The 22,963-nt window shown below is 40.3% G+C and overlaps 1 protein-coding gene and 1 long non-coding RNA gene across 12 annotated transcripts in view; one reads left to right on the plus strand and one right to left on the minus strand.

Annotated features, from left to right (window-relative positions):
* Positions 1 to 3,925, plus strand: part of LOC121905642 — a 14,703-nt gene extending 10,778 nt beyond the window's left edge. Inside the window, exons 4-6 of one of the 2 annotated variants that reach the window (XR_006098446.1) lie at positions 552 to 670; positions 1,665 to 1,828; positions 1,965 to 3,925. This is a non-coding gene — a long non-coding RNA (uncharacterized LOC121905642). Of the gene's footprint in view, positions 1 to 551; positions 1,829 to 1,964 lie in introns of both variants that reach the window. The other variant, XR_006098445.1, reaches the window with a different exon arrangement.
* A 1,031-nt stretch (positions 3,926 to 4,956) lies between these two features.
* Positions 4,957 to 22,963, minus strand: part of plecb (plectin b) — a 128,671-nt gene continuing 110,664 nt past the window's right edge. For 9 of the 10 annotated variants that reach the window (XM_042424031.1, XM_042424032.1, XM_042424035.1 and 6 more), the window contains 9 exons: positions 22,740 to 22,878; positions 22,131 to 22,487; positions 21,944 to 22,027; positions 21,723 to 21,827; positions 21,462 to 21,560; positions 16,140 to 19,493; positions 6,192 to 13,316; positions 5,864 to 5,980; positions 4,957 to 5,689 (listed from right to left, as the gene is read on the minus strand). In XM_042424031.1, the coding sequence (XP_042279965.1) occupies positions 7,158 to 13,316; positions 16,140 to 19,493; positions 21,462 to 21,560; positions 21,723 to 21,827; positions 21,944 to 22,027; positions 22,131 to 22,487; positions 22,740 to 22,878 (10,297 nt within the window). In that variant the 3' untranslated portion in view covers positions 4,957 to 5,689; positions 5,864 to 5,980; positions 6,192 to 7,157. The remainder of the gene's footprint in view (positions 5,690 to 5,863; positions 5,981 to 6,191; positions 13,317 to 16,139; positions 19,494 to 21,461; positions 21,561 to 21,722; positions 21,828 to 21,943; positions 22,028 to 22,130; positions 22,488 to 22,739; positions 22,879 to 22,963) is intronic. The other variant, XM_042424039.1, reaches the window with a different exon arrangement.

Here is a 22,963-nt window from a genome sequence, read left to right on the forward strand (position 1 = left end):
GTTTTGCAAATGATCAGCGCTGATTCTTGGCATAATTGGATTTGCAGGATTTCTGTAACAATATAATAAAATACCATTTTTGTCTGATATTTTGAGTCTCTGGATTACAAATTATTAATTCGAGAGCACAAGTTATTAAATTGAGAGCACAAATTATTACATTGAGAACTCCGGGCTCCGTATTAATTTAATTCAATTTGATAATTATTACGGAGAAATTGTTTGAATTTTTAATTAATTATTTACATTTACTTAAAGTTTTTGTAGCAAATAATGCAGGGACTTGCACACCTGCACATTTAGCAAACTGATGATTTGTTCTTTGAGCTCTTAGTCTATTAAAAACCTATTCATATTAACAATTCCCTAGTCCATATGGTGTAAGTTCTTACATTGCAGTGTTCCCATTTTTAATGCTTATAATATTCACGCTTGACAACCTCTAATTGAAGCAGACATTTATCCGTGTTCATGGGAAAAACAGTTTAAGATGTGCTGGTGCATGCCTTGTGTTAAGGAGCAGGTGTGTGTCTCTCTCCTGTGTATTGTAGAAGGGTCTGTACGTGGGGGCGGCTCAGGGATGTCCTCATTCATGCTGCTAACTAACGAGTCCCTCAGGCCCAGACTGAAACCAGCAGTGCAGCAGACTAACAGCATTACCATGACAAAGGTCTGTGGTCGGATGCAGTATGATAAAGGCACGGTAGAGATAAAAAGACACCCCCTTATTTCACACACTCTCATTGGGGGTCAAACTAAAGCTCTCTAAAGCGTTCAAGCTTTCACAATGTGATAAGACATGCCTGTGCATCTAACACATCAATCTCCAGGGTCACAGTGGTTCTTTCAAACAGAGACAAAATGTATCATGTAAAATGAATTTTTAACTAAGAACATCTCTTCTTTTTTATTCTGTCAAAACTCTTCCCAAGATGGTAATCATTAAGTTTCTCTGAGGGTCATACAGGTTCAAACACAGATTGTATTTTGTCTCTGTGCCCTTTTTAACCATACAATCAATTAATGGCTCAAACATTCAGTCAGGACAATGGAACACATTCACTTCAATGGACCATAAACTAAATCAGCCGAAACCAATTTTAACAATAAAATCATCAAACCCTCTTAATTATTTTATGTAATTGATTCACAGCTCATTGGAGAAGGTACAGTCAGTCTTCACAGAGGATATTCTAATAATTTATTACCTCACCATCTTGGTGCTCATGTTAATGTTTTGCGCTAGAATGTCTCTCAGTTGATGTGGCTCAATAGATTAACCCCAATGACAATGTTCTTTATCTGTCTGTCTGAATTAATTCTGTCAGTGTCAAAGCACAAAACCCAGACGAGATAAAATAACATGCTATAGATCCATTGTCCCTTTGTACAAATGAGTTTTAGTTACACTAGTCAGAAAATCTGCTGACCTGGCATGACCACAAATGAGTTCCTTTTTTACTATCCAGGCTCCACGGATCCAGAGCAGCTTTGACTCTGACAAGTCTTTGTACAAATATTGGTTATAAATGGTTGTATGACAAGATCTACAGTTATGTTCTAAAAATGCCACAACAGTCAGATCTGTGCACTCTTACCATAAAGATCCTGCTTTTCTTTCCCCCCTTGCCTCTTCCTCCCATCTGAGTCTAATGTCTTTTCAGTGTGTTCGTTCATGTGTGCAGAGGGCCTCCAGTGCCAAGCACTTCTCTAGCCTGGCTGTCCAGCCAGGCACAATGGGGCCTGATTCCCCAGCCCGACTGTCCCCCTGTGGCCTAAAGAAGTCTCCCTGCAGGAGTGGAAGAGGACCACCTCGGTATCCGTCTGAGTATGTCTGACTTTGAAAAACCTCCAAAATCCCTTTGCTCTTTTTTTTTTGGAATGCTCAGTTAACTAAATGTTAGTACACTGAGTCAAGAGATTCATTGGTTCATTTTCTTCTCTCTTCTTTCTTGTCTTTTCAGATGTAGTTTACTACACTTTAAAATTAAATACGATCAATCTGCACTAACGTCTGTGGGGAAATTGGGTTATTGTAGTCTGTAATGTAATGCTGTATGCCTCATAGGGAAAACTGAATGGAAGCACAAAATATTGTCTGAGAAAAATAATAAGACACTATATAAACAACAACAAAAAATATGAGGTTTATAAGCATATTCACAGATGCTCTTACATAAAAGATATACACTGTATCAAACATATTAGACAGCATTTTTTTCTCAATAGACATAGCCATCTAAAGTGTCTGTTAGCCATGCTTGCCCTGTGCCACAGTGACAGTGGATTATATGAATGAGGTTGGACACAACTCACTGCCTTCATTTGGAGTCTTGCTCAGATTCCTCTCTACCCATGCAATTACAGTTGAACCAACATGTGGCAGCACGTTTATTTCAGCTAATGCCCGGGATCCACAGTACATCATATCCCTCATTCAATTCCCTTTCAAAAAGGAATTAAAAGAAATGGCCTTGGTAACCTTTTATTTTCAGTGTGCTCTCTTTCTTATCCCAAAAGACCACTGTAATCCTTCAGGGTTATAACTCAATAATGATGCAAAGTTGTTGCATTGTTTCCCAGTGTTATGAGGGCCCTACAAGTATCTTATTAGACTTTAGAAGAACTATAGTTTGCTGACATACACAATGAGAGAGAGAGTAGACATCTAAACTAAACTCCCTGATAATCATAGTTCATGACTGTTGTCACCTCAGGCGGAGGATGTGATGGCTGAAATAAATGAACAGTAAAGATGCTTTTGAGCATGGGATGAGGGGAAACAGAGAGTAAAGAGAGGTAGAGAGACAACAGCAGGCAGACAGCAGGCAGACAGACAGGAAACCCAACTAACCCTGGGGTCCAGGGGAGGCAGCCTCATCTCCATGTTCCTCAGCCACTGTCTCAGTGCTCTGATTTGACCCCTGAACTCACACTGCCATTGGCTCAAGTCCTCCATGTGCCTCCTAAAACAGGAGAGAAGTAATACAAAGTGTTTGCTATGTTGATTATATTTTATGATCAAATATATCAAACCTACAGTCAGGACACTGGAACGTAAAATTTGCATTTGAAACTAAATCAAACCTAAGATATGTAGTGTCTTATCTATTGCACATGTTGAACTGTGGAGAACAGTATTGTGCTCCCATTTACGCTGAGTGTGTACTATGGAAGTGACAATAAACATGATTCTGATATATATTTTTGTCTTTTTCATATCAAGAATAAACCCACAGTGTCGCTTAATATGACTTCTTCATATTGCATTAAGTGATCCAATGTGCTAGCATTTATGGAATAGCTGTACTATGAATACAAAATGTGCACTTTAGTTTTGTTTTTATTGAATGAAGCAGATGATGTCTGACAGGAAGCAGGTGATTTGGACAACAGACACAAGAGCATAGTCATCACTTGTACTTTGGCAGGAAGAGCTAAAACAAGGCCTTTAAGAATTATCGTTCTCATCAATGGTTAACCAAGTCTCCTCAGTTGAAAACGTTTGCAAAATATCTCATTAGGAAGGCATCTGCTCTCTCTGTCTGTTGGGCTGGAACCTTAGTCTTCTTGTTTCAGTATGTTTCAATTAGATGTTTTACACTGTGTGCTCACGTCACAATTCATAGTTCTGTCTTTGTGTTGTTGGCAAATACAGACCGGTCTACAAAGCTGATACAATCGACCAACTGTCGTCACAAGCTGTTTGGTTTGTTTAATCTGACTGTTGGTGGCCAATTTGCCAGATTCATTCATTTTAATTACAAAGTGCCTATCTATGTGATGAACCTTGGTGCTTATTATATATTGGATAGTATTTCTAAAAGGTTGAATATTTTAATTTGTACAAATTCATCAGTTTGTCAAGGGCACAGTACCCAATACTTGTGGCACTCCGTCAAGAAGAATGGACGACAATCTAATAGCTGTGTTCTAATTTGAAGCATACCCATATCTCTGATCCTGTGATGTAGGTGTTGGTGATCCAAACACACTCCCTTTATCCTGCAAGAGAATATTAGGAATAATAAACATATTCCTGCACCAATTCTTGCATTTGGCTCTGTTACTTCTATAGCATTTCTAGCTGCTTGGGCTGACACTTTTCATTTAACACATTTATAATTAATTATGCTATACAGTATATGATGATATGAGTTTTATATTCTGTTCTCTGTGTTCTTACCTCCCTGCTTCCAGCCTCCGATGCAGGGAGAGCTGGTAGGGAAAGGGTCAGATCTGAGTAGTCAAGGGAGCTGAGTGAAGAATTCTGGGAGGTAAATGCCCCGTTGCTCCTGTTGGCAGGCTCCTCCATTGAACCCTGCGACTAATGTTGGCACACGCAGCAAAATATGTATGTGTGCAATATGATGGCAGTGGATGTAAATCCACAAACATACCAATAATGTCCAGTGGAGTGTTTTATACTCTGATCTGGATACATTTCTGGAAAAAATCAAAACTTCTCATTTTGGGTGGAGTTAAATCAGTTAAAATGTATAAGCAATTTCAAAATAAGCCTCTCATCAGCCTTCAAAAACCTTGTCAGACCCTGATCATCATTAATCTGACAAATACCTGATATTATAGCAATTATACATTTATAAACCACAGTGTTAACAATAGGATCAATTGTGGAGCAGTAGTTGTTACACTTGATTCACTGTGGATAAGTGTAGGCCAGTCTAACACTGCCCTCTTGTGGTCAACTACTGCTTATCACCTTCAAAAAATAAAATATACTCTGTGCAGCAATAAAGAAGGTAAAAATTATGGTGTCACTTTTCCACTGTGCCATGTTTACAATATTCACACAATCCATTATATTCACTCTGTCCAAGACAAGCTATTACTTTTCTTAAATGGCTGCGATGCAACTGTCATCTGTTGCACTGAAAAACATATAATGAAAAACAGTTCCAGATGCATATATATTAATGTACGAATGACAAGGGGGCCTCTCCAGAGCACATTTATTTACAACACAGTGTTATTTTCAGAACATACAACAGAGTCCACTATTGCTAAAATCAAAATCAGCTCAGTTACATCTGCAGTTCTCTTTATTTTCATTTTTCCCAAATATCCTTTGTAAAGTTAGTGAAACATGCAAAGCAAATTCATGATATATCAAAAACATGATGAAAACAAAATAAAAACATTTACAGAGGTAAAACACTTTAAAGATGCATAACAGAAACAGTTGCTGTGGAAAAATAACTATAAGCAAAATAAAGCTTCAAGCTGTTTTTTAGTTCGCATATGGAAATCTGTATGAGTTAATTTTATATAATACATTCATGCAATGTGGTGATATATAAAGTATGCCAATTCTCAAAATGCCTTTCATTAGCACTTTGGCTGGGCTGAATTTTACAGTGAGAGATAATACAAAAATATACTCAGTGGATTTAGGACTAGCTAAATGAAGATATGCTGTCCTTCCACTACAGTTAATCCCAATTTAAACAAAAGAATCTACACACAGATGCATGTATGCTTTGGGAGTGTATCAGGATTTGACAACATAAATATCACTATTAGCATTCAAGTAATAAATATATGAAAAACAGGTAATGAATGAAGAGTGTTCCTAGTAAGGCATCCCAAGATGGTGTCAGGTTGACTCAGCCTCAGCTCTCTTCAAATGTGATGTGCAATGGAAGAAAGGACATACTCAATGGCAGATCTAGAAATGAAAGAAAATGACTATGAATTAAAATCAATGAAATGAAATAAACAAAACCATGCAATGAAAAAAAATACAATTTAAATGAAAATTGCAAAACAACCTTGATGAAACTTTGCTTCATCTTTTGCAAATTAAATTAAAATGACAATGTTTTCAAGTTATTTACTGTACCTGCATTACTGCTTGATGATGACATGGACTCACAAATCCATCCAAGTTGGGGTAATCATGTGCTCTAGCCAACTGAGTATCTGTGCTCATATGTTGGATCCTGAGAGACTGAGGCAGCTGTAAAAAAAAAAAGAAGGATAAAGAAAAGTCAATTGACGGTGAAGAGAATTTTTAATAAAATAGTTTACCAGTGGTATTACCCTGGTAGTGTGAGATAGGGGAAAATGGCATAAAAATGGCATAATCTTGGCTCTGAGATGTTATCAAAATCAACTGAAGAAAACAGAGAACAAAGCAAACATAAGAAAAAAAACTTATTTCAACTTACAAGAACCAAATTAAGAGGCGTCAGGTCTGAATGGGGATGCAGGATCAAGTCTGACATCATCTTGGGAATTACCAGGAACACTTGATTGAGGGTGAATATGAAGAATCCAAAACTTGGAGTATGTAAAACAATGGTGTAATGAACTAAAAGGATGCAAGTCCACTGAATATAAATGGACATAAGTACAAAGTAATGACAGATGTGAAACTGGTTTCATAATTTTAATTCTGGCAATCCGTTCAGTATTGTATTCTTGTAGTGTCTCATTTTGTAATGGATCATAGGTGCATTCTGTGCTGCAACTAACTGGGTATATTATTTAGTTACCCAGGCAACAAATAACAAAAAATAAACACAAAATCTGTCCATACTCTATACAAACATTCAGAATTTTTGAAGGCATCTATGTATTTTAGAATCTGTTAAAAACATTAGAACTATGTTGACATACAGTATCTCATTAAGTAGTGTTGTCAAAAAGGATAACAAAATAGACACATATTCTTGAATTTCAAAGGAAACAAGGAATACTGGAAAAATATTTCTGTTTGACATACATACAGTATATATTAGTTTCAGAGAGCACAAGTATACAACTTTTTAACAGGTGTAAAAGGAAAACTATAAAGTCACTTAAAAAACAGCAGAGATTGCATGCTTTGCTTTGAAAAATATAAACTGACTTTGTAATCAGTACTAAAGAAAATTAATATTTTATATATCTAGCAATGCTTGGTTATGTCTCCGTATATGAGGCACATGTTTATACATCTGTTATATATGAAATAAAAATCAATAGCCTAGGCAGTTCTGTATGTGACCACATGCAGGGCAGAATAAATAAATTATAACTTCTTTGTTACTGTAACTATTTTTCCTGTAATAAATGCAACTGTAAAGTGCATTAGTATTGTTGGTTCTTAGTCACATAAGCATTTCAAAGTTGTTAGGTACAGAACTAGCTAATCAAAATCTGCGGCTGTAGCTAGTTGAGGAGGATGTGAAGGAGGCGGATGAGAAGTTCATGCTGAAGCCAGAGCCAGCATCAAAGCTGCCTCTCCTGGAGCCTGTACGAGATCCGGTCCTTGAGCCAGTCCGGGAGCCATAAGCAGATCCAGGGCCACTGACATTGTAGGGACTGTAGAGGCCTTTGCTGGATTGTGAGGATGCCTCCAGAAGCCTAAGACCAGATCCTTCCTCGACCATGCTTCTGTCCATGGCATCTTTGTAGGAGATTTTCAGTTTGGTTTTTGGGCATGTTAGATATTTAGAATAAGCACTGACATCTCTTAGCTTCTGGGCAGTGCGGGCATCAATGGTGCCCTTCTTTATGGATTCATCTAGTGAGACTCTGCCCTCGACCTCAGGCTCAATAAGTCCACCAGTCAGATATTGGACCTCAAGGAAACGCTGACCAGCCTCATAATACAACCAGCCCTTCTTTAGAGCCTGGGAAGCAGACATCTTTACTTTAGTTTTGGGGTCTTCAAATCCATTGAATGCTTTTTGAGCCAGATTTAGGCGATCAACCATGACTTTATCCACAAGGCCTTTTTCTGTAGCATCAGCAACTGAGAATCTCTCACCAGTTGCGGGATCAATTATTCCTCCAGTGCAGGCTTGGGCCTCCAACAATCTTTGGCCTGTGATGTTGTCTACCACATTTCTGTGCATGGCCTCAGTGATAGACACTTTCTCCAGTGTGTCTATGTCCAACATTCCAGCTACAGGGCCAGTCTCCTCTGTTGGGTCATTCCATATGACTGCAGGTGGTTTAATGGAGGGTATGGGGCTCATAGGAGAGGAGTAGGTGGAACCAGTGGTGGAACCAAAGGAGGATGAGCGAGAGCGGAAGCCTCCCATGTTTCCAGAAAGCATATCAGCAAATTCTGTGATGGACAGGTTTCCAGATCGGTATGTGTCAAGAGCATTCTGGTCAATGAGGCCACGTGAAAGAGCATCGTCAACATCATACTGTCTCCCTGACCTCCTGTCAATGATAATGGATTTGACAGTGCCATCAGAAGATGTCATTGTGATCTCTTCCCATTCACACTCCTGCTCAGCAAGCTCCAGGTAGGTTTGGTGGTCAATAAGTCCCTTCCTATAGGCCTCGTACACAGTCATTTCTTTGCCTGTCTCTGGGTCTACAATGACAACTCTGCGTTTACGAACTGAAGATTTGGAGGAGGTCTTCCTTTCCCGCTTCTTTTCTTTCAGTAGCAGGAGCACCAGGCCAGTGTCAGGATCAGTGATGCACCTCTCCATGAGCTGGAGGTAGGTTAGGTTTTCCTCAGTGTTGGGATCAAAGAAGCCTTTGGTGTCATCAGAAGGATCCGTCAGGATCTCATTCATTTCCTCATCAAAGAAGCCACGTTTGTAGGCCACCTCAACTGGCAGACGGTGACTCTCCTCTGGGTCAATGATTCCACCAGTGGCAATCTGAGCCTCCAGGAGACGGATACCATGATCTTTCAGGATCAGCCCCTTTTTCATGGCCTGGAACAGGGAGATTGTTTTGCCTGAATAAGGGTCTCTATATCCTGTCACTGCACGCTCAGCAGAGAGAAGCTTGTCTTTGAATTCTGGGCCTACAATTCCCATTCTCACTGCTTCATTGACAGTCAGTTTGAGGTTTTTGATTGGATCAATGACATATCCTGTGGATGCCTGGGCCTCAAGGAGTTCAAATGCAGTGCCTGGCCTAATCATGTTCTTCTTCATGGCCTGGTAAATTGATAGACGTTCTTTTGTGGTCTCTAAATATACACCAGCAATACAACTTGTGCCCTCAAGGTACCTTGACAGTCTGTTGCTAACCTCCTCCACTGAAAGAAGACCTTCATTCAGTTCAGTGACAGTCTGCTGGTCAATAATTTGTGAGCGGAGCAGTTCCTCCATTGTGATCTGTTTCCTCAGACCCTTAAACATCAGCCTCTTGTCTCCCAGGGAGAGGAGGCGCAGCCCACCATCTAACTTGCATCTCTTGAGCAGCTGTGCATATGACAGGTTCTCTTCAGTGACAGGGTCGATGAATCCTTTAACATCATCAGTTAGTCTCTGGTTGGTTTCCTTGTTGATATAACCTTTTTGCATGGCAACATCTGCTGGCAGGTGGAACTGGAATTCAGGATCAATAATACCCCCTGTGGCAGTTTGTGCCTCTAACATTTTCAGAGCATAATCCTCTGGAACAAGATCCTTTTTCATGGCCTGGAAAAGAGATATGATTTTCCCACTGTATGGATCTTTGTATCCTGTGACTGCTCTCTCAGCTGAAAGAAGCTTATCATGAATCTCAGGGCCGACAACACCCTTACGAACAGCTTCATCAACAGTGAGTGTCTCATTCTTTACTGGATCAACAATGAATCCTGTGGCAGCTTGCGCCTCTAGGAGACTGAGTGCTACTTCTGGTTTAAGAAAACCTCTCTTCATTGCTTGGTATATGCTTATCTTGGAGCTTGAATCAGTTGTGACCCCAGCCACACAGCCTGTGCCATAGAGATACTGTTTCACACTGGTCATCTCCATTATGTCACGGATGTCCCTCTTGCCTTGTTTAAGGAGGTTGAATGTCTCTAAGTCAATGATGCGGGCATTGTACAGCTCCTCTATAGTTATCCTTCTCCTTATTGTCTTCCATGTCAGTGGACTCTCATTTCTGATGATCTCTCTCTGCTCCATAATCTCAATAATAATGATGATCATCCGCTCCTTAGTGATTTTACCAGAGCGATATTCATCCATGAGCTTCTGTCTCTCCTGCTCTGGAAGCAAATTTGAGTTCATTACATCCCAGAGGTTAAGTGGTTTATCAGCAAGGCCTTCAATAGGAATGTCAATTTGGGTGTTGGTCAGTTCACTCTGTGTTTGTTCCTCTGTGTAGAGGTATGTCTTCTCCACAACAGTTGGAGACTGAGGCTTGGAGAGTGGGAGGATGTACAGGCCTGTCTCTGAATCTCTTTGGCACTTGTCTTTAAGCTGTCTGTAGGTTGCTTTCTCATCAGTTTCTGGGTCTGAGAAAGCCTTGTTATCATCAGATGGATCAGATAGGGTGTTGGCAGTTTCCTTACTGAAAATGTTCTTTTGATATGCAACATCAGTTGGGACTCGATGGCTGTTTACAGGGTCAATGATTCCTCCACTAACCATCTGTGCTTCTAACAGTGGCATGGCATGCTCTTTCAGGATGAGATCTTTTTGCATTGCTTCAAAGAGGGAAATTTTATTGCCCGTGAATGGATCTTTATAGCCAGTTACAGCTTTTTCCGCAGAGAGGAGTTTTTCATGTAGCTCTGGGCCTACAAGGCCTGATTTCACCGCCTCATCTACTGAAAGGCACTGGTTCCTCACTGGATCTACAATGAACCCAGTGGCAGCTTGGGCCTCAAGAAGGGAAAGGCCAGTGTTGTGTCTGAGGAGCTTTTTCTTCATAGCCTGATAAATGCTTATTTTTTCTTTTGTCGGCTCCAGGAAGATGCCAGCAATGCTATCAGAGCCCTGCAGGTATTTCTTGACATTGGGATTCTCACTGACTTGTTTAGGTGTTGTTTTGCCTTGTTGAAGGAGATCAAAGGTTGGTTTGTCAATGATTTTGGAATCATACAGAGAGCCCGCTGGGACCTGAGATCTGAGTCCCTTGAAGCTGGACTGTTCTCGTTTCTTGGTCTCTTTCTCTTCTACAATTGTGATAACAATCTTGATTATCTTTTCAATTGTAACCTTTCCTGTCCTAAACTGTCTGAGCAGGTCAAGCCTTTGTTCCTCAGTGAGATATTCAGAGTTGATTATTTCCCAGATGGTCACCTTCCTGCCCTTAAATGGCCCAGAATCAAGCTCCACAGTTGCCTGAGTCATAGCTTCTTTTGTTTGGGCTTCAGTGTAAATTGACTCCTCCTTTGCACTGATTGCTTCATCAGAGAGAGGCAGAAGCTGGAGGCCAGTTTTCTTGTCAGGGACACATCTCTTTAAGAGCTGTGAGTATGTGACATTTTCCTTTGTGTTGGGGTCAAAGAAGCATTTAGTTTCATCAGTGGGATTGCTCAGAATCTGTTTCACCTCGTCATCAAAATAATTTCTCTTGCAGGCCACATCATGAGGAATACGATAGCTCTTTACTGGATCAATGATGCCACCAGTGGTCATTTGGGCATCAAGCAGTCTGATTCCTTGTTCTTTAGGTATGAGATCTTTTTTCATTGCCTGGAAGAGAGACACAGTCTTTCCGGTGTAAGGATCTCTATAACCTGTCACAGCTCTCTCTGCAGACAGGAGCTTTTCATGCAGCTCAGGACCAACAACACCTGCTTTGACAGCTTCATCAACAGTATACTTCTGATTATTAATAGGGTCAACAACATAGCCTGTTCCTGCTTGCGCTTCAAGCATATGCATGGCAGGCCCTGCCCTCATGATGTCCTTCTTCATAGCTTCATAGAAGGACATTGTCTCCTTGGTGGAGTCAATAACTACACCAGCAATGCAGTTTGTACCCTTCAGTGCTTTGTGGACAGGCTCCATTTCAGATACCTCTTTGACTGTCATATTGCCCTTGTGCAATTTGTTGTACAGGTCTTTAGCAATGATTTTAGATTCCAGGAGCTCAGTAGCAGGGACAGGTGCTCTCAGACCATCAAAGGTAATTTCGTTTTTCTTCTCTTTCTCCTCTGCCACAGTAATCACAATCTTAATGATTTTTTCGATTGTGATTTTGCCTGTCTTGTACTGACGGAGAAGGTCCCTCTTCTGGTCCTCAGTGAAGTACTCAGAATTGATTATTTCCCAAATGGTGACAGTCTTTCCCTTGAATCTTCCAAATGGCACCGACACAGTTGTTTTGCTGAACACATCTTTGGTCTCCTCCTCTGTGTATATACTTGAGCACTGCGCAGCCTTATCTGTGATTGGCAAGAATAGCAGACCGGTGTCAGGGTCAGTGGTGCACCTTTCCATTAGCTCTGAATATGTCAAAGGTTCCTGAGTGCTGGGGTCAAAGTATCCCTTTGTGTCATCTGAAGGGTTCTCCATAATCTTGTTCATTTCTACATCATATTGTCCCTGTTTATAGGCTGTTTCATTGGGTACACGGTGACTATTGATAGGGTCAATGATACCCCCAGTTGCGAGCTGAGCCTCAAGGACTCTGATGGCATGATCATGTTCTATCAGACCCTTCTTCATACATTCAAAGACAGAGATCTTCCCACCAGTGTATGGATCTTTGTAGCCGATAACAGCCCTCTCAGCTGAAAGCATTTTATTGTGAAGTTCAGGGCCAATCAAGCCTTCCTTCACAGCCTCATTAACAGAAAATTTCTCGTTCTTAATGGGGTCCAAAATGTAACCTGTGGCTGCCTGAGCTTCAAGAAGGACCATGGCTGTGCCTGGAGTAATCTTCTTCTCTTTTGAAGCTTGATAGATTGACATTTTTTGATTAGTTGGTGTCAAAACACCAGCAATGCAGTTCTTTCCTTTGAGAATTCTTTTCAGATTTTCAGTCTCACCAAGTTCTTGCACAGTGGTTTTGCCATTTTTCAGCTTGTCAAACTGCTTCTTTGATAAAAGGCCAAGGTCACGAAGTCTGCTTGCAGGGACTTTATCACGGATGCCGTCAAAAGCCAATGGATCTGGTTTACTCTCCACATTATCTACTACATCACCGGCACTTTGGCCATTGAGAACTTTCTGTGACTCAACCATTTTTACATGGATGAGATCGGTTTGTTGGTCTCTCTGCGTTGTCTCCAGCTGCTGCAGCTTCTCGCGCAATTTCTGGTTCTCCTCTGCAAGAATCTTTTCCTGCTCTAGTCTCTTCTTTTCCAGCTCCTGCATTTCTTTTTGCTTGTTAAGCATCTCTTTCTCAGCCTCTTTCTGCTTATTGAGGGCTGCATCCATGGTAGCTTGGAGTTTCCTCTTTTCCTCCTCCATCTGCTGTCTCTGGCGTTCCTGTTCATCTTTGAGAGCTTTGGCCTTTTTGACTTCCTCTTCAAACTGGCTCTCCAACCTCTTTTTTTCATCTTCAATTAGCTTCTCCTTCTTCAACAGCATCTCCTTTTCTGTAAGGAATGTCTGCTGGAGCACTGTCTTCTCATGTTCTATTTGTTTCTGCTGTGCATCAGCCATCTGACAGAATGAAAAAGGAAAATATAAAGTTACAATAGGTTTACAGGTGAGCCACATACTGTATTCTTCACATATTTTGTTTGATGTACTTTATAATGGAGACAATTCGTACAATGCACTTTGCTTATGCATATGGAGATCCCTAAGGGAAGGTTTCCTTTTCTGTAGTTTTTAGAGAATTGCAGTTAAAGATTAAAACTTTTCTCTGGCATACTTGTCTCACGATAAAAATACATCATATTCTTGTATTTTTTTAACATTTCCACTTACATTATCAAGTCTAGAACAATCATGAGAGTAATGCGCCTTAAATAACTAACTAAAAATGTACAGCAAAATTTGCTGTTGTCACAAGAAAGATAACTGCATCAACTAAGTACTAACTTCTTGGAATTCATAATACCTCTTGACCTATCATCTGTGTGTAATGAATATGTAATGATACACGTATTTGAACATCTTCACTGTAAAAGATTATTGATTTGGTTTGAAAAGTAAACTTGAGACCAAACTAGTAATTTACTACTACTACTTGGATGGACTGTGCATATATGTGAAAAAGTAAGTAAAACAAGTCCAAAATGATTGTGGTGGCTAACAATGTTTTGTTGGCTCTGCTTACAAGATGTCCCACTGAACTGAAATAAAATTACAAAAGACCGTGAATATTTTTGGCACTACACTGAAGAGTAACAGTCCAGCTGAAAAAAATCACACATGTCATCACTCTGGAATAGATCCATCCATTATGTTTAACCAGATTTTGAAATACTAGAATACGTCTATACTTCCTGTAAAAATATGTATATGAAAGCTGTTTTGTTTTTTTTTTACTGATGATTGTGAATATTCTGCTGGTTATGGGAACAATACAATTAACCATACTCTATAGTCCAGGATGGTAAATGCTGTTTGCCATTATGGTATTCTGCTCACTCTCATTTGTTTGATAGTAGTTTTTTTAATCTGCAACAGTGAAGCCATTTTGTTGCACCCTGAGGTGAACTGATACACCTAATACATTTTTATTGTAAATGGCATACACCTTTTCAAGCTGTATGTAAATGAGGAGGCATGGCCCAAAGGCTGGAGGGAGGATTTGAAACGGCTGGGGCGCAGAGGCACCTTATGGACAGCAGGGGGATCTGACTGCTAAAGAACACAGTGAGTTGGGCAGAGCAGCATGAATCTAAACTAGAAGAGGAACCGCACCATGCTCTGCCATCCACATTGGCTGTGAGCAATGGCAAAGCCAGAGCTAGCCTCATTGCTGAGGCAGGTGCTGGAAGTCATTGATAAAGAGAAAACTTCCAATAATGGCATGGCTTCTTCGTTGACCGCCACCTTTCCCTCGTCCATTTTATGAACCCTGAACAAAACTTCGACTCCCACTCCTGGTCCTCTGTGTTATGATATATAAATAGCTGCAGATCTGCATGTCTGATTTCTCTATGGCATGATTGAGTGGTTAGTGTAGTTGACCATTGTCTGGGAGACCAGGGTTGGAGATCCTGAGTGGGAATCTTGCGTTGCTGCAATAGTTTATTGAAGAACACTTATTTTAACATTTTATTAACTTAAAATTTTAATTATAATGAAAAAACAGGATTGTTATGCCTATTTCCACTTATATTCAAATACAAATACAAATCATTTTGCTGCTTCAAAAAATTAAGTTAGATTCTTCCAAAGACAGTAGAACAAATGACTAACTCTACATAATCATAACTGAATTACTGTAATAGTAGTTAATAAAAACCTGTGGCTGTGAGTTGGCAGCCACATGAGCCGTCATATCTTTCTAATTTCAGCAGCAGATCTGCAAAAGTAGAAGCAAATAAAGACAGCACAACAAATGTGTAGGCTACTGTTGCTGTACAGTCATATAAAGTCTGTTCATCTTCCAGCGCCTAGCAATGAGGCTAGCTCTGGCTTTGCCATTGCTAGCGGCCAATGTGTATGGCAGACCACGGTGTGGTTCCCCTTCTAGTTTGGACTCATACTGCTCTGTCCAACTTACTGTGCTCTTAAGCAGTCAGCTCCCCCTGCTGTCCATAAGGTGTCTCTGTGCCCCAGCTATTTCAAACGCTCCCTCCAGCCTTTGGGCCATGTTTCCTCATTTACATACAGCTTGAAAAGTCAAATATCAAATGTGAAATGGTAAATGCCTACTGGAAAATGGAAAAGATGAAATTTCAAATGGCAAATGGAAACTGCAAATGCAAAAAAAAGAAAAAAAAAGTTTTTCTGTTTAAGTTTTTTCATTTCCCATTATATTTGATGTCTCCCTTTTCTTATTTCCATTGCCATTTTCAATGTCACCATTTTAGCTTTCAGTATGAGCATTTTCATTTAAGCTTTTGCATTTCAAATTTCACTTTACATTTTCAAATGATCATTTTACATTTTGAATTTGTTTTTTCTTTTTAAGTTTAACTATGGCCTGATTATTCTTAGTAGTGTGGTGAAATAATAATCTTTTTCATTTTATCTCTTTTGATTTTCTATTTGGACTTTTAATTTTACTTATGACCAAAAATATCCTCCATAGCTTGCAACTGGCTTTTGAAACTGAAAAATGAAGGATGAAGGTCTTAAAAATAAATAAACATTCCAGGATAGGAAGGAGCATTCAGGATCTGCATGAGCACAGTGCACTGTAAAAATCAAAATTAAATTCATATTTAAAATCAAAGATATGGTTTCATGATTAGTATAATTAAAGAAAGGAATAGAGAGAATTTTAAGAAAGAAGTGTGTTAGTTTTAAGATAGAGTTAACAATGACATAAGCTGCTCTGTTATGCCATTTTTGACACAATACCTCTTTAGAATTATTTTGAAGTTCTTCAGCCTCCTTTTTCAGTCTAGCTTTCTCCTTCTCTAGGTCTGCGATAGCTTTGCGTAAGTCGTCAGCCTCTTTGTTGGTATTAAGTCTGTCGACTTCCATTTTTTCCAATACAGTCATTTTTTCTTTGGTGGCAATTTCAGTCTCATGAAGACGGGAAGCAACTGTATCAGCTTGTTTCTTGAATTTTTTAGCCTCTTCTTCAGCTTTGGCCTGGGCTTCACTGAGCAGAGAAACCTGAAGTTTGAGTTTTTCAGCTTCGGCTATGATCTCCAATTGCCTTTTCCTCTCTGCCTCAAGTGACCTCTGATATTCCTCTGTTTCCTCCTCCAGACGCTGTTGCATTAGTTGTTTATCCTCCAACAGCTTTTGTGCCTGCTCCTGGGCCAAGTCCTTCTGTCTTTGGAGCATCTCTGCCTCAGCTCTAAATCGAGATGCCTCTTGTATTGCCTGCATTTTCTCTTTGAGCATTTTCTCTGCAAGAGCTCGTTGCTGATTTAGGTCTTCTTCTGCAACCTGTCTTAAGCGTGCAGCCTCCTGGGCTTCTACACTAAGTCTAGCAGCATCCTCTGCAAGTTTTTTCATATTTTCAGCCTCTTCTGCAAGCAATTTTTGTGTGTTGTCTTTGTCTTTCCTGATAAGGCGTTGATTTTCCTCCTCAATTTTGATTTTAAGTTTGAGCAGCTCCTCCATCTGAACTTTGACTTTGAACAGCTCCTCCTCCACTTGGGCCCTCTGTTTGACAGCATCATCGACCTCATCCTTCAAACGCTGCAGCTCTTCATCTAGGACAGATTTCTGTTTATCAGTTTCATCAAGCTTAAGTTTAACCTTTGTGAGCTCTTGCTCGACTTGGAACTTCTGTTTTAATGTTTTCTCTGCCAGTTTTTTGTGCTTTGCCATTTCAGCATCAGCTTGTTGCTTCTGCTTGAGTGCTGCATCTTCTGCTTGTGCTCGTTTAGCAGCTTCAAATTCAGCCTCTTTCCTCAACCTCTCCGCATCCTCCTGGGCTTTGGCTTGGTTTGCAGCTTCTAGCTCAGCAGCTGCTTTTTGTCGTTCTGCTTCCTCTGCTTGTTGACGAAGGAGAGCTGCCTCCCTTTCTGCCTTCACCTTAGCAGCCTCTGCTTCTTTGGCAAGCTTCTTGGCTTTCTCATACTCTTCCTTAAGCTTCTTCTGCATGATGCCATCTTCCTTCTGTTGAGCAAGAACACTTTGGGCTTGCTGCTCAGCTGCACTGCATTTAAGGGCTGCTTGTTGGGCTGCGACAATTTGTTTTTCTGCTTCTTTGTCAGCCTCGTCTTTCTGCTTTCTGGCTTCTTCTGCTTTCTTTTTCAGACGCTCAAGCTCTTCCTGGGCTGTCTTGCATTGTCTAGCTGCCTCTTCCTCTGCAGCAGCGATCTTCTTAACCTTGTCCTCTGCTTCCCTCCTCCTCTTCTCTTCCTCAAGGGCAAGCTTCCTTAGTTTTTCTGCCTCGTCCTCTGCTCTGAGCTTGCTTTGTTGAGTTTCCTCTGCAATGTTTTTCAGCTTGTTCAGTTCTAGCTCCAGATCAAGTTTTCCAGATGAAGCCTTTTCAAAGTTGAGCTTGAGAATTCGTATTTCCTCTTCGACAACTCGCCTCTGTTTCAGTGTGTCATCCACTATTGCCTTTTGTCTTTCCATTTCAACCTCAGATGATTTTTTGAGTAAGACTATCTTTTCCTCAATCTCTTGCTTGTGCTGGTTGGCCTGGTCTTCAAGAGCTTTCCTCTGGTAGGCCTCATCCTCAGCTTGTCGCCGGAGTCTCTCGTTTTCTGCCTCCTTCTCTTTCAGGGCAATTTCTGCCTCTGTTTTTAAACGAGTGGCCTCACTGATTGCAGCAAGCTTCTCTTTGAGAATCCTTTCAGCCTCTGCTCTCTGACGAGCTGTCTCCTCCTCAGCAACTTGCCTTTGATGCTTGGCCTCTTCTGCAATGGCTCTAAGCTTGCTTGCCTCCTCAGCTAGGTCCCTCATCTTGGCGGCTTCAGCTTCAAGAAGTTGTTTGCTCTTCTCCGTGTTGGACATGGTCTCCTTTTCTGCCTTGGATTTGAGCTGAATGAGTACATCCATTTCACTCCTCACTTTGGCCAGTTCATCCTCCAGCTGTTTCCTCTGTTGTTGAGCTGCAATGACTTCATTTTTTAGGCGGTAAAGTTCATCTTCAAGGAGGGATCTCTGCTGTTCTGCGTTGTCAAAGTCTGCCCTGAGACGAATCAGCTCCTGTTCTGCAGTGAGTTTCTGCTGAGCTGTGCTTTCAGCTACCTTCCTCTGCCTCTCAAGTTCTTTCTCGGCCATGTCTTTCTGCTTCAGGGCTGAATCTTCAGCTTTGGCTCTCTTTTTAGCCTCACGATCAGCCTCCTCCTTTTGTTTCTCAGCTTCTTCTTGAAGGAGACTCTTTTTGTGAGCTTCTTCCTCAGCCTGGAGTCTTAGACGGAGGGCCTCATTAGCTTTTTGCCTCCATTTCTCAAGCTCTTTTTCTGCATCTTCCCTGGCATTTTCTGCATCCTCTTGTTGTTTCTTGAGGCGTGAAGCTTCTTCTTGCAGCTGAAGGACAGCGCCATGCTCTTGTTTGAGTGATTCTTCCAATTTTGAGGTCTTTTCTACAAAGGATATGTGTCTGCTCTGGAGCTCAGCAGCAGCACTCTTCTGGGCTGCCTCATGAGCAACCTTGATTTGTCTCTCCTTTTCAATCTCTTTCTGCTTCACTTGTCTTTCAGCCTCCTCAGCCTGCCTCTTGAGATTTTCAAGGTCTTCCAGAGCTTTTTGCTTTTGCTTAGCAGCTTCCTTCTCCGCCTCAGATTTGCGTTTGAGTTCTTCTTCTGCCACACGCTTTTTCTGGGTCTCTTCATTGACTTGTTTGCGGAGCTTCTCAGCTTCTTCTTGGGCAGTCTTTCTGAGTTTCTCAGCTTCAGCTGCTCTGTCACGAAGTTGCTTAAGCTCAGTTTCTGCGGTAGATTTTTGCTTTACTGTTGTCTCAAGTTGGATCCTGATGAGGCGGATTTCCTCCTCAATCTTGACTCGGCACTGGAGAGCTTCATCCACTTGTTGACTTTTGTCCTTGATCTGCTGCTCTGAGAGGTTTTTGAGCTCATGCAGTTCCTGCTGGATGTTATGCTTTTGCTTTTCTGCATCTACAGCAGCGATTTCTCTTCTGCTTACTTCTTCCTGCATTCTGAGCTTCAGCTCTTGAGCCTCTTTTTCTGCTTTGGCAATGGCCTTTGCGTGAGCTTCAGCTAACTGCTTCTGTTTGTCTAACTCAGCCTGCATCTCTGCCATTTTTTTCTGCTCTTCCGCTTTGAGTTTCTCTGCAGCTTTCTGCATTAGTGGAAGCAAATGGTAAAGAAAGGATTAAAATTAAGCATGACATGTTAAAGGCAATACTTTACATTAGCCAGCTCACAACAGTGTGGATTAAAATTGTAATTACTATAGTAATCACAGCCTAATTACACTGGAATGAGAGCAACTTAATGTAATGTATTACCTATGCAATGTTAATGTTAAAAGTTAGCTCAAAGAACAAGTCAAAGATCAATGACTAGATGCAAATTAGGTGCACATTCATTAAAGTGATGTTAAATTCACGATGCAATCAAAACAATTTGTGACAAGACAATTCAGAAAAAAATGGATGATGGGGATGTATCAATTAATGTATGGAAACAAAATATCACTTCACAACACAGCAAGAAAATCATATGGCATGCAACTGTAGCTGTAGTACTAAGTCTCAAAAACTGCAGTGTAATTATGATTCCAGTATTATATAGCACAGTCTTCAATTTAGCTTTGTTTCAAAATAATTTGATGTTCAATAAGAATTTGATTATTACTTATTACATAAGTGGCAGGAATATTCTTATTTTCATGTATGTAATAGAGTCTGCCACATGTTTATTTATAATCACTATTCAATTATTTACATTTTTAATATAAAAGTATTCAATAGACATTTCTGTAAGTTGATTCTATTGAATTCTTTCATTAATGTTTTAGACAATCTGTTGTATTATATTTAGACTGTCTCTGTTTAGAGTGTGGGAACATTTGTTGGCCCAGTTCATTCTTTTAAAATAAAGACTGCATGTTTTATGTTAGAGTGTTATCCACACCAGTCTCTTAGAAAACTTTTTTTAATCTTATCCCATGCACTGGGGGTTCTTTAAATCACCATTTGCCACAAAATGGAATGGAAAGGAAAGAAAAGGTGAAGGATAATAGGTTCAGATGATGCCACTGTAATGCTGGTTTATGGCTTTGATAAGTTTAAGAAGCAGTTCAAGAAGTACTCAAAGGATAAAATACAGTGAAAATATCTTCTGCAATTCTATAAAAGGCTAGAGTGAAGAAAGCAAGAAAATAAATATGCCATGGAAAGCCAAAATGCAGCTTGAGAGAGACACAGATGTTAAGATGACAGAGAGAACGGAGATACATTCAGTACAGTACGTAGGTACCTGAAGCATTGTGAATAATTTACCTCTTAAATGCTCAAACAAGTTAAGCATTCATCATGGCAAAGCACTGGCAAGCAGTTAAGAGAAGCAAAGAAACAAACAAAACATTAGGGTTAGAAAAGAATGAAAAACCTAAAACTTGTGTTAATTTCGAAAAAAGGACCATGATAACGAGGCTGAACCATAGTCTTAACTTTGCTTTTAACCTCAGGAAATAAAGTGGCCAGTGGGAAAAGAAAGGAAAGGAAACCCCTAGTGAAAGAAAGAACCCCTCATTCTAAATCACACAATACACACAATGAATGAAGATGGAGAGCTAATATGGACATACAATGTACTGTATCTACTTTATTAAATGTAGTTTTAGACTGATATCGAGAGCCATGGTCTCAACTGAATAATCTACTTTAATACTGTATCCACCTGAATACATATACAACCTCATGCATCATATTTATTTGTAATTATTATTTTGTTTCCTGTTTTTTGTACTGTTTTATAAACTTTGATATGATCTCTACTGAGAGCATTTAATATGCTCCAAACAATATGTGCTGCTCTAGCTAAGAGATCAGCTACAGCATGCCAATGTTTCATGCATAGTCAATGCAAAGGAACAAATTGTCACCCGTACATCAATTTGATGTGTGTGTGGTTTTGTGTGCATGTCTTTGCGCTTTCACGTGTGACACACAGAGAAAAGTGCGTGCATACATGCATTTAGTGTTCGGTGGGTAAATTTGTTTGTTGGTTGGTTATTTGGTTGGTTGGTTAGGTTAATGTTAGAATTTAGTTTGTTTGGGATCCTCAGCCAGTTGTCACGCACCTCCTCATCCTCCAAGCGGCGCTGTGTGTCGGTGATGAACTTGATGTACTGACTAGTCAGAGTCATCAGCTCACTGTACCGGGTCCTCAGTGTTACATACTGATACGGAAAGAAACAAAGCATGTTTGTTAGAGATGTGTAATTTTACATTTCATGTATATGTCTTTCACAGTGACCCCAAGTTGATGGCCAAGCCGTCCTTTATCAATATATTCAGTACTTTCAGGAAACTGGATCCAGTGTGGTTTGGAAGATACACACCTCCTGAATGATGCTGTCAGAAGCAGAATCCAGTTTGGTTTTCTTCAAGGGAGAAACAAGAGGCTCCACCTGAGCTTTGTAGGCTACCAACTGGAGTTCATAATCCTATTTGAAAAAAGGACAGTCTCCATACATTAGTTATGCAACAGCCATTTTATCTAAATGTTCTAAATTACAACATTCACAGTACATTATGCATGCTAATGTTGCATAACGCTCACCTTGATAGTATCAATGTATGCTTTAGCATATTTTTGACACTCATCAACTTTGTCTTTGTTCTTCTCAATCTCCTCCAGCAATTTCTGTTTTGAAAAATAAATAAATAAATAAAATTAAAAGTTGAGCTCAATACCTTTATGTGAAGTCATTTTAAAGACAGCTGGTAATATCAAGAGGTACACAAACCTTCTCCTGGGCCAGTTGCTCTTTCAGAGTTTTGCTGTCAGTGATGGGCACAGCCTGGATCTTTTCCTGCCTTTGCTTGGCATCTGCAATCCAGCGGATCAGCCAATCGTAACTCTCGCGGTAGTAGCCCAGCTGGCGGCCAAGCTGCTCTAGCTCTCTCTGGCGAAGGTCAATCTGGGTGAACACAGCCTTCCAGCGGTCCTGGAGACTAGACAGGAGCTGGCGGTAGTGATCCAGCTCAGCATCACGCTCGCTGTGCACGCGAGACATCTTGTCACTCACGGCAGTGGCTTTCTTTAGTTCTTCATCAAGAGAATCGAAAACTGGTTGTTCACCCTCAGCCTCATTTCGCATTTTCTGCAGGTTTCAAATAAAAGGGAGACAGAGCAATCAGTAGTGAGGAAACATGGTCAAATCAATTAAAATAAGGGTGAAATACTATTAAAGGGAACAGTAACCAAACAGCTGAGAGAAGGAATTATAAGTTATTGTATTTTGCTATATTTTTTGTATTTCTGTATTTTACACTGTATATAAACACTTGGCAAAGATCCCTTCTAACAAATTTCCATGAAAAGAGACCTTATGAAAGAATCATATGTTGTTTACCTTAAGGTTTGCACGGTAAGTCTCGACTTCCTTGACATCACTGGGCACAGTGTGAACCTCACGGAGACAGCCCTCATACTGCTTGAGAACTCCCTCTGCACCCTGTGTGTTACGGATGACCATTTCCACAGTCTTCAGCCTAGGGCAAGAAATATCAAGTAAACAAGTGCAACAAAAGGGACATTAGAAAGAACTGTGTATTTTATCTTAACTCTTAAGCGTAC

This window comes from Thunnus maccoyii, chromosome 10 (genome assembly GCF_910596095.1).
Source record: "Thunnus maccoyii chromosome 10, fThuMac1.1, whole genome shotgun sequence".
NCBI classification, from domain to species: Eukaryota; Metazoa; Chordata; class Actinopteri; order Scombriformes; family Scombridae; genus Thunnus; species Thunnus maccoyii.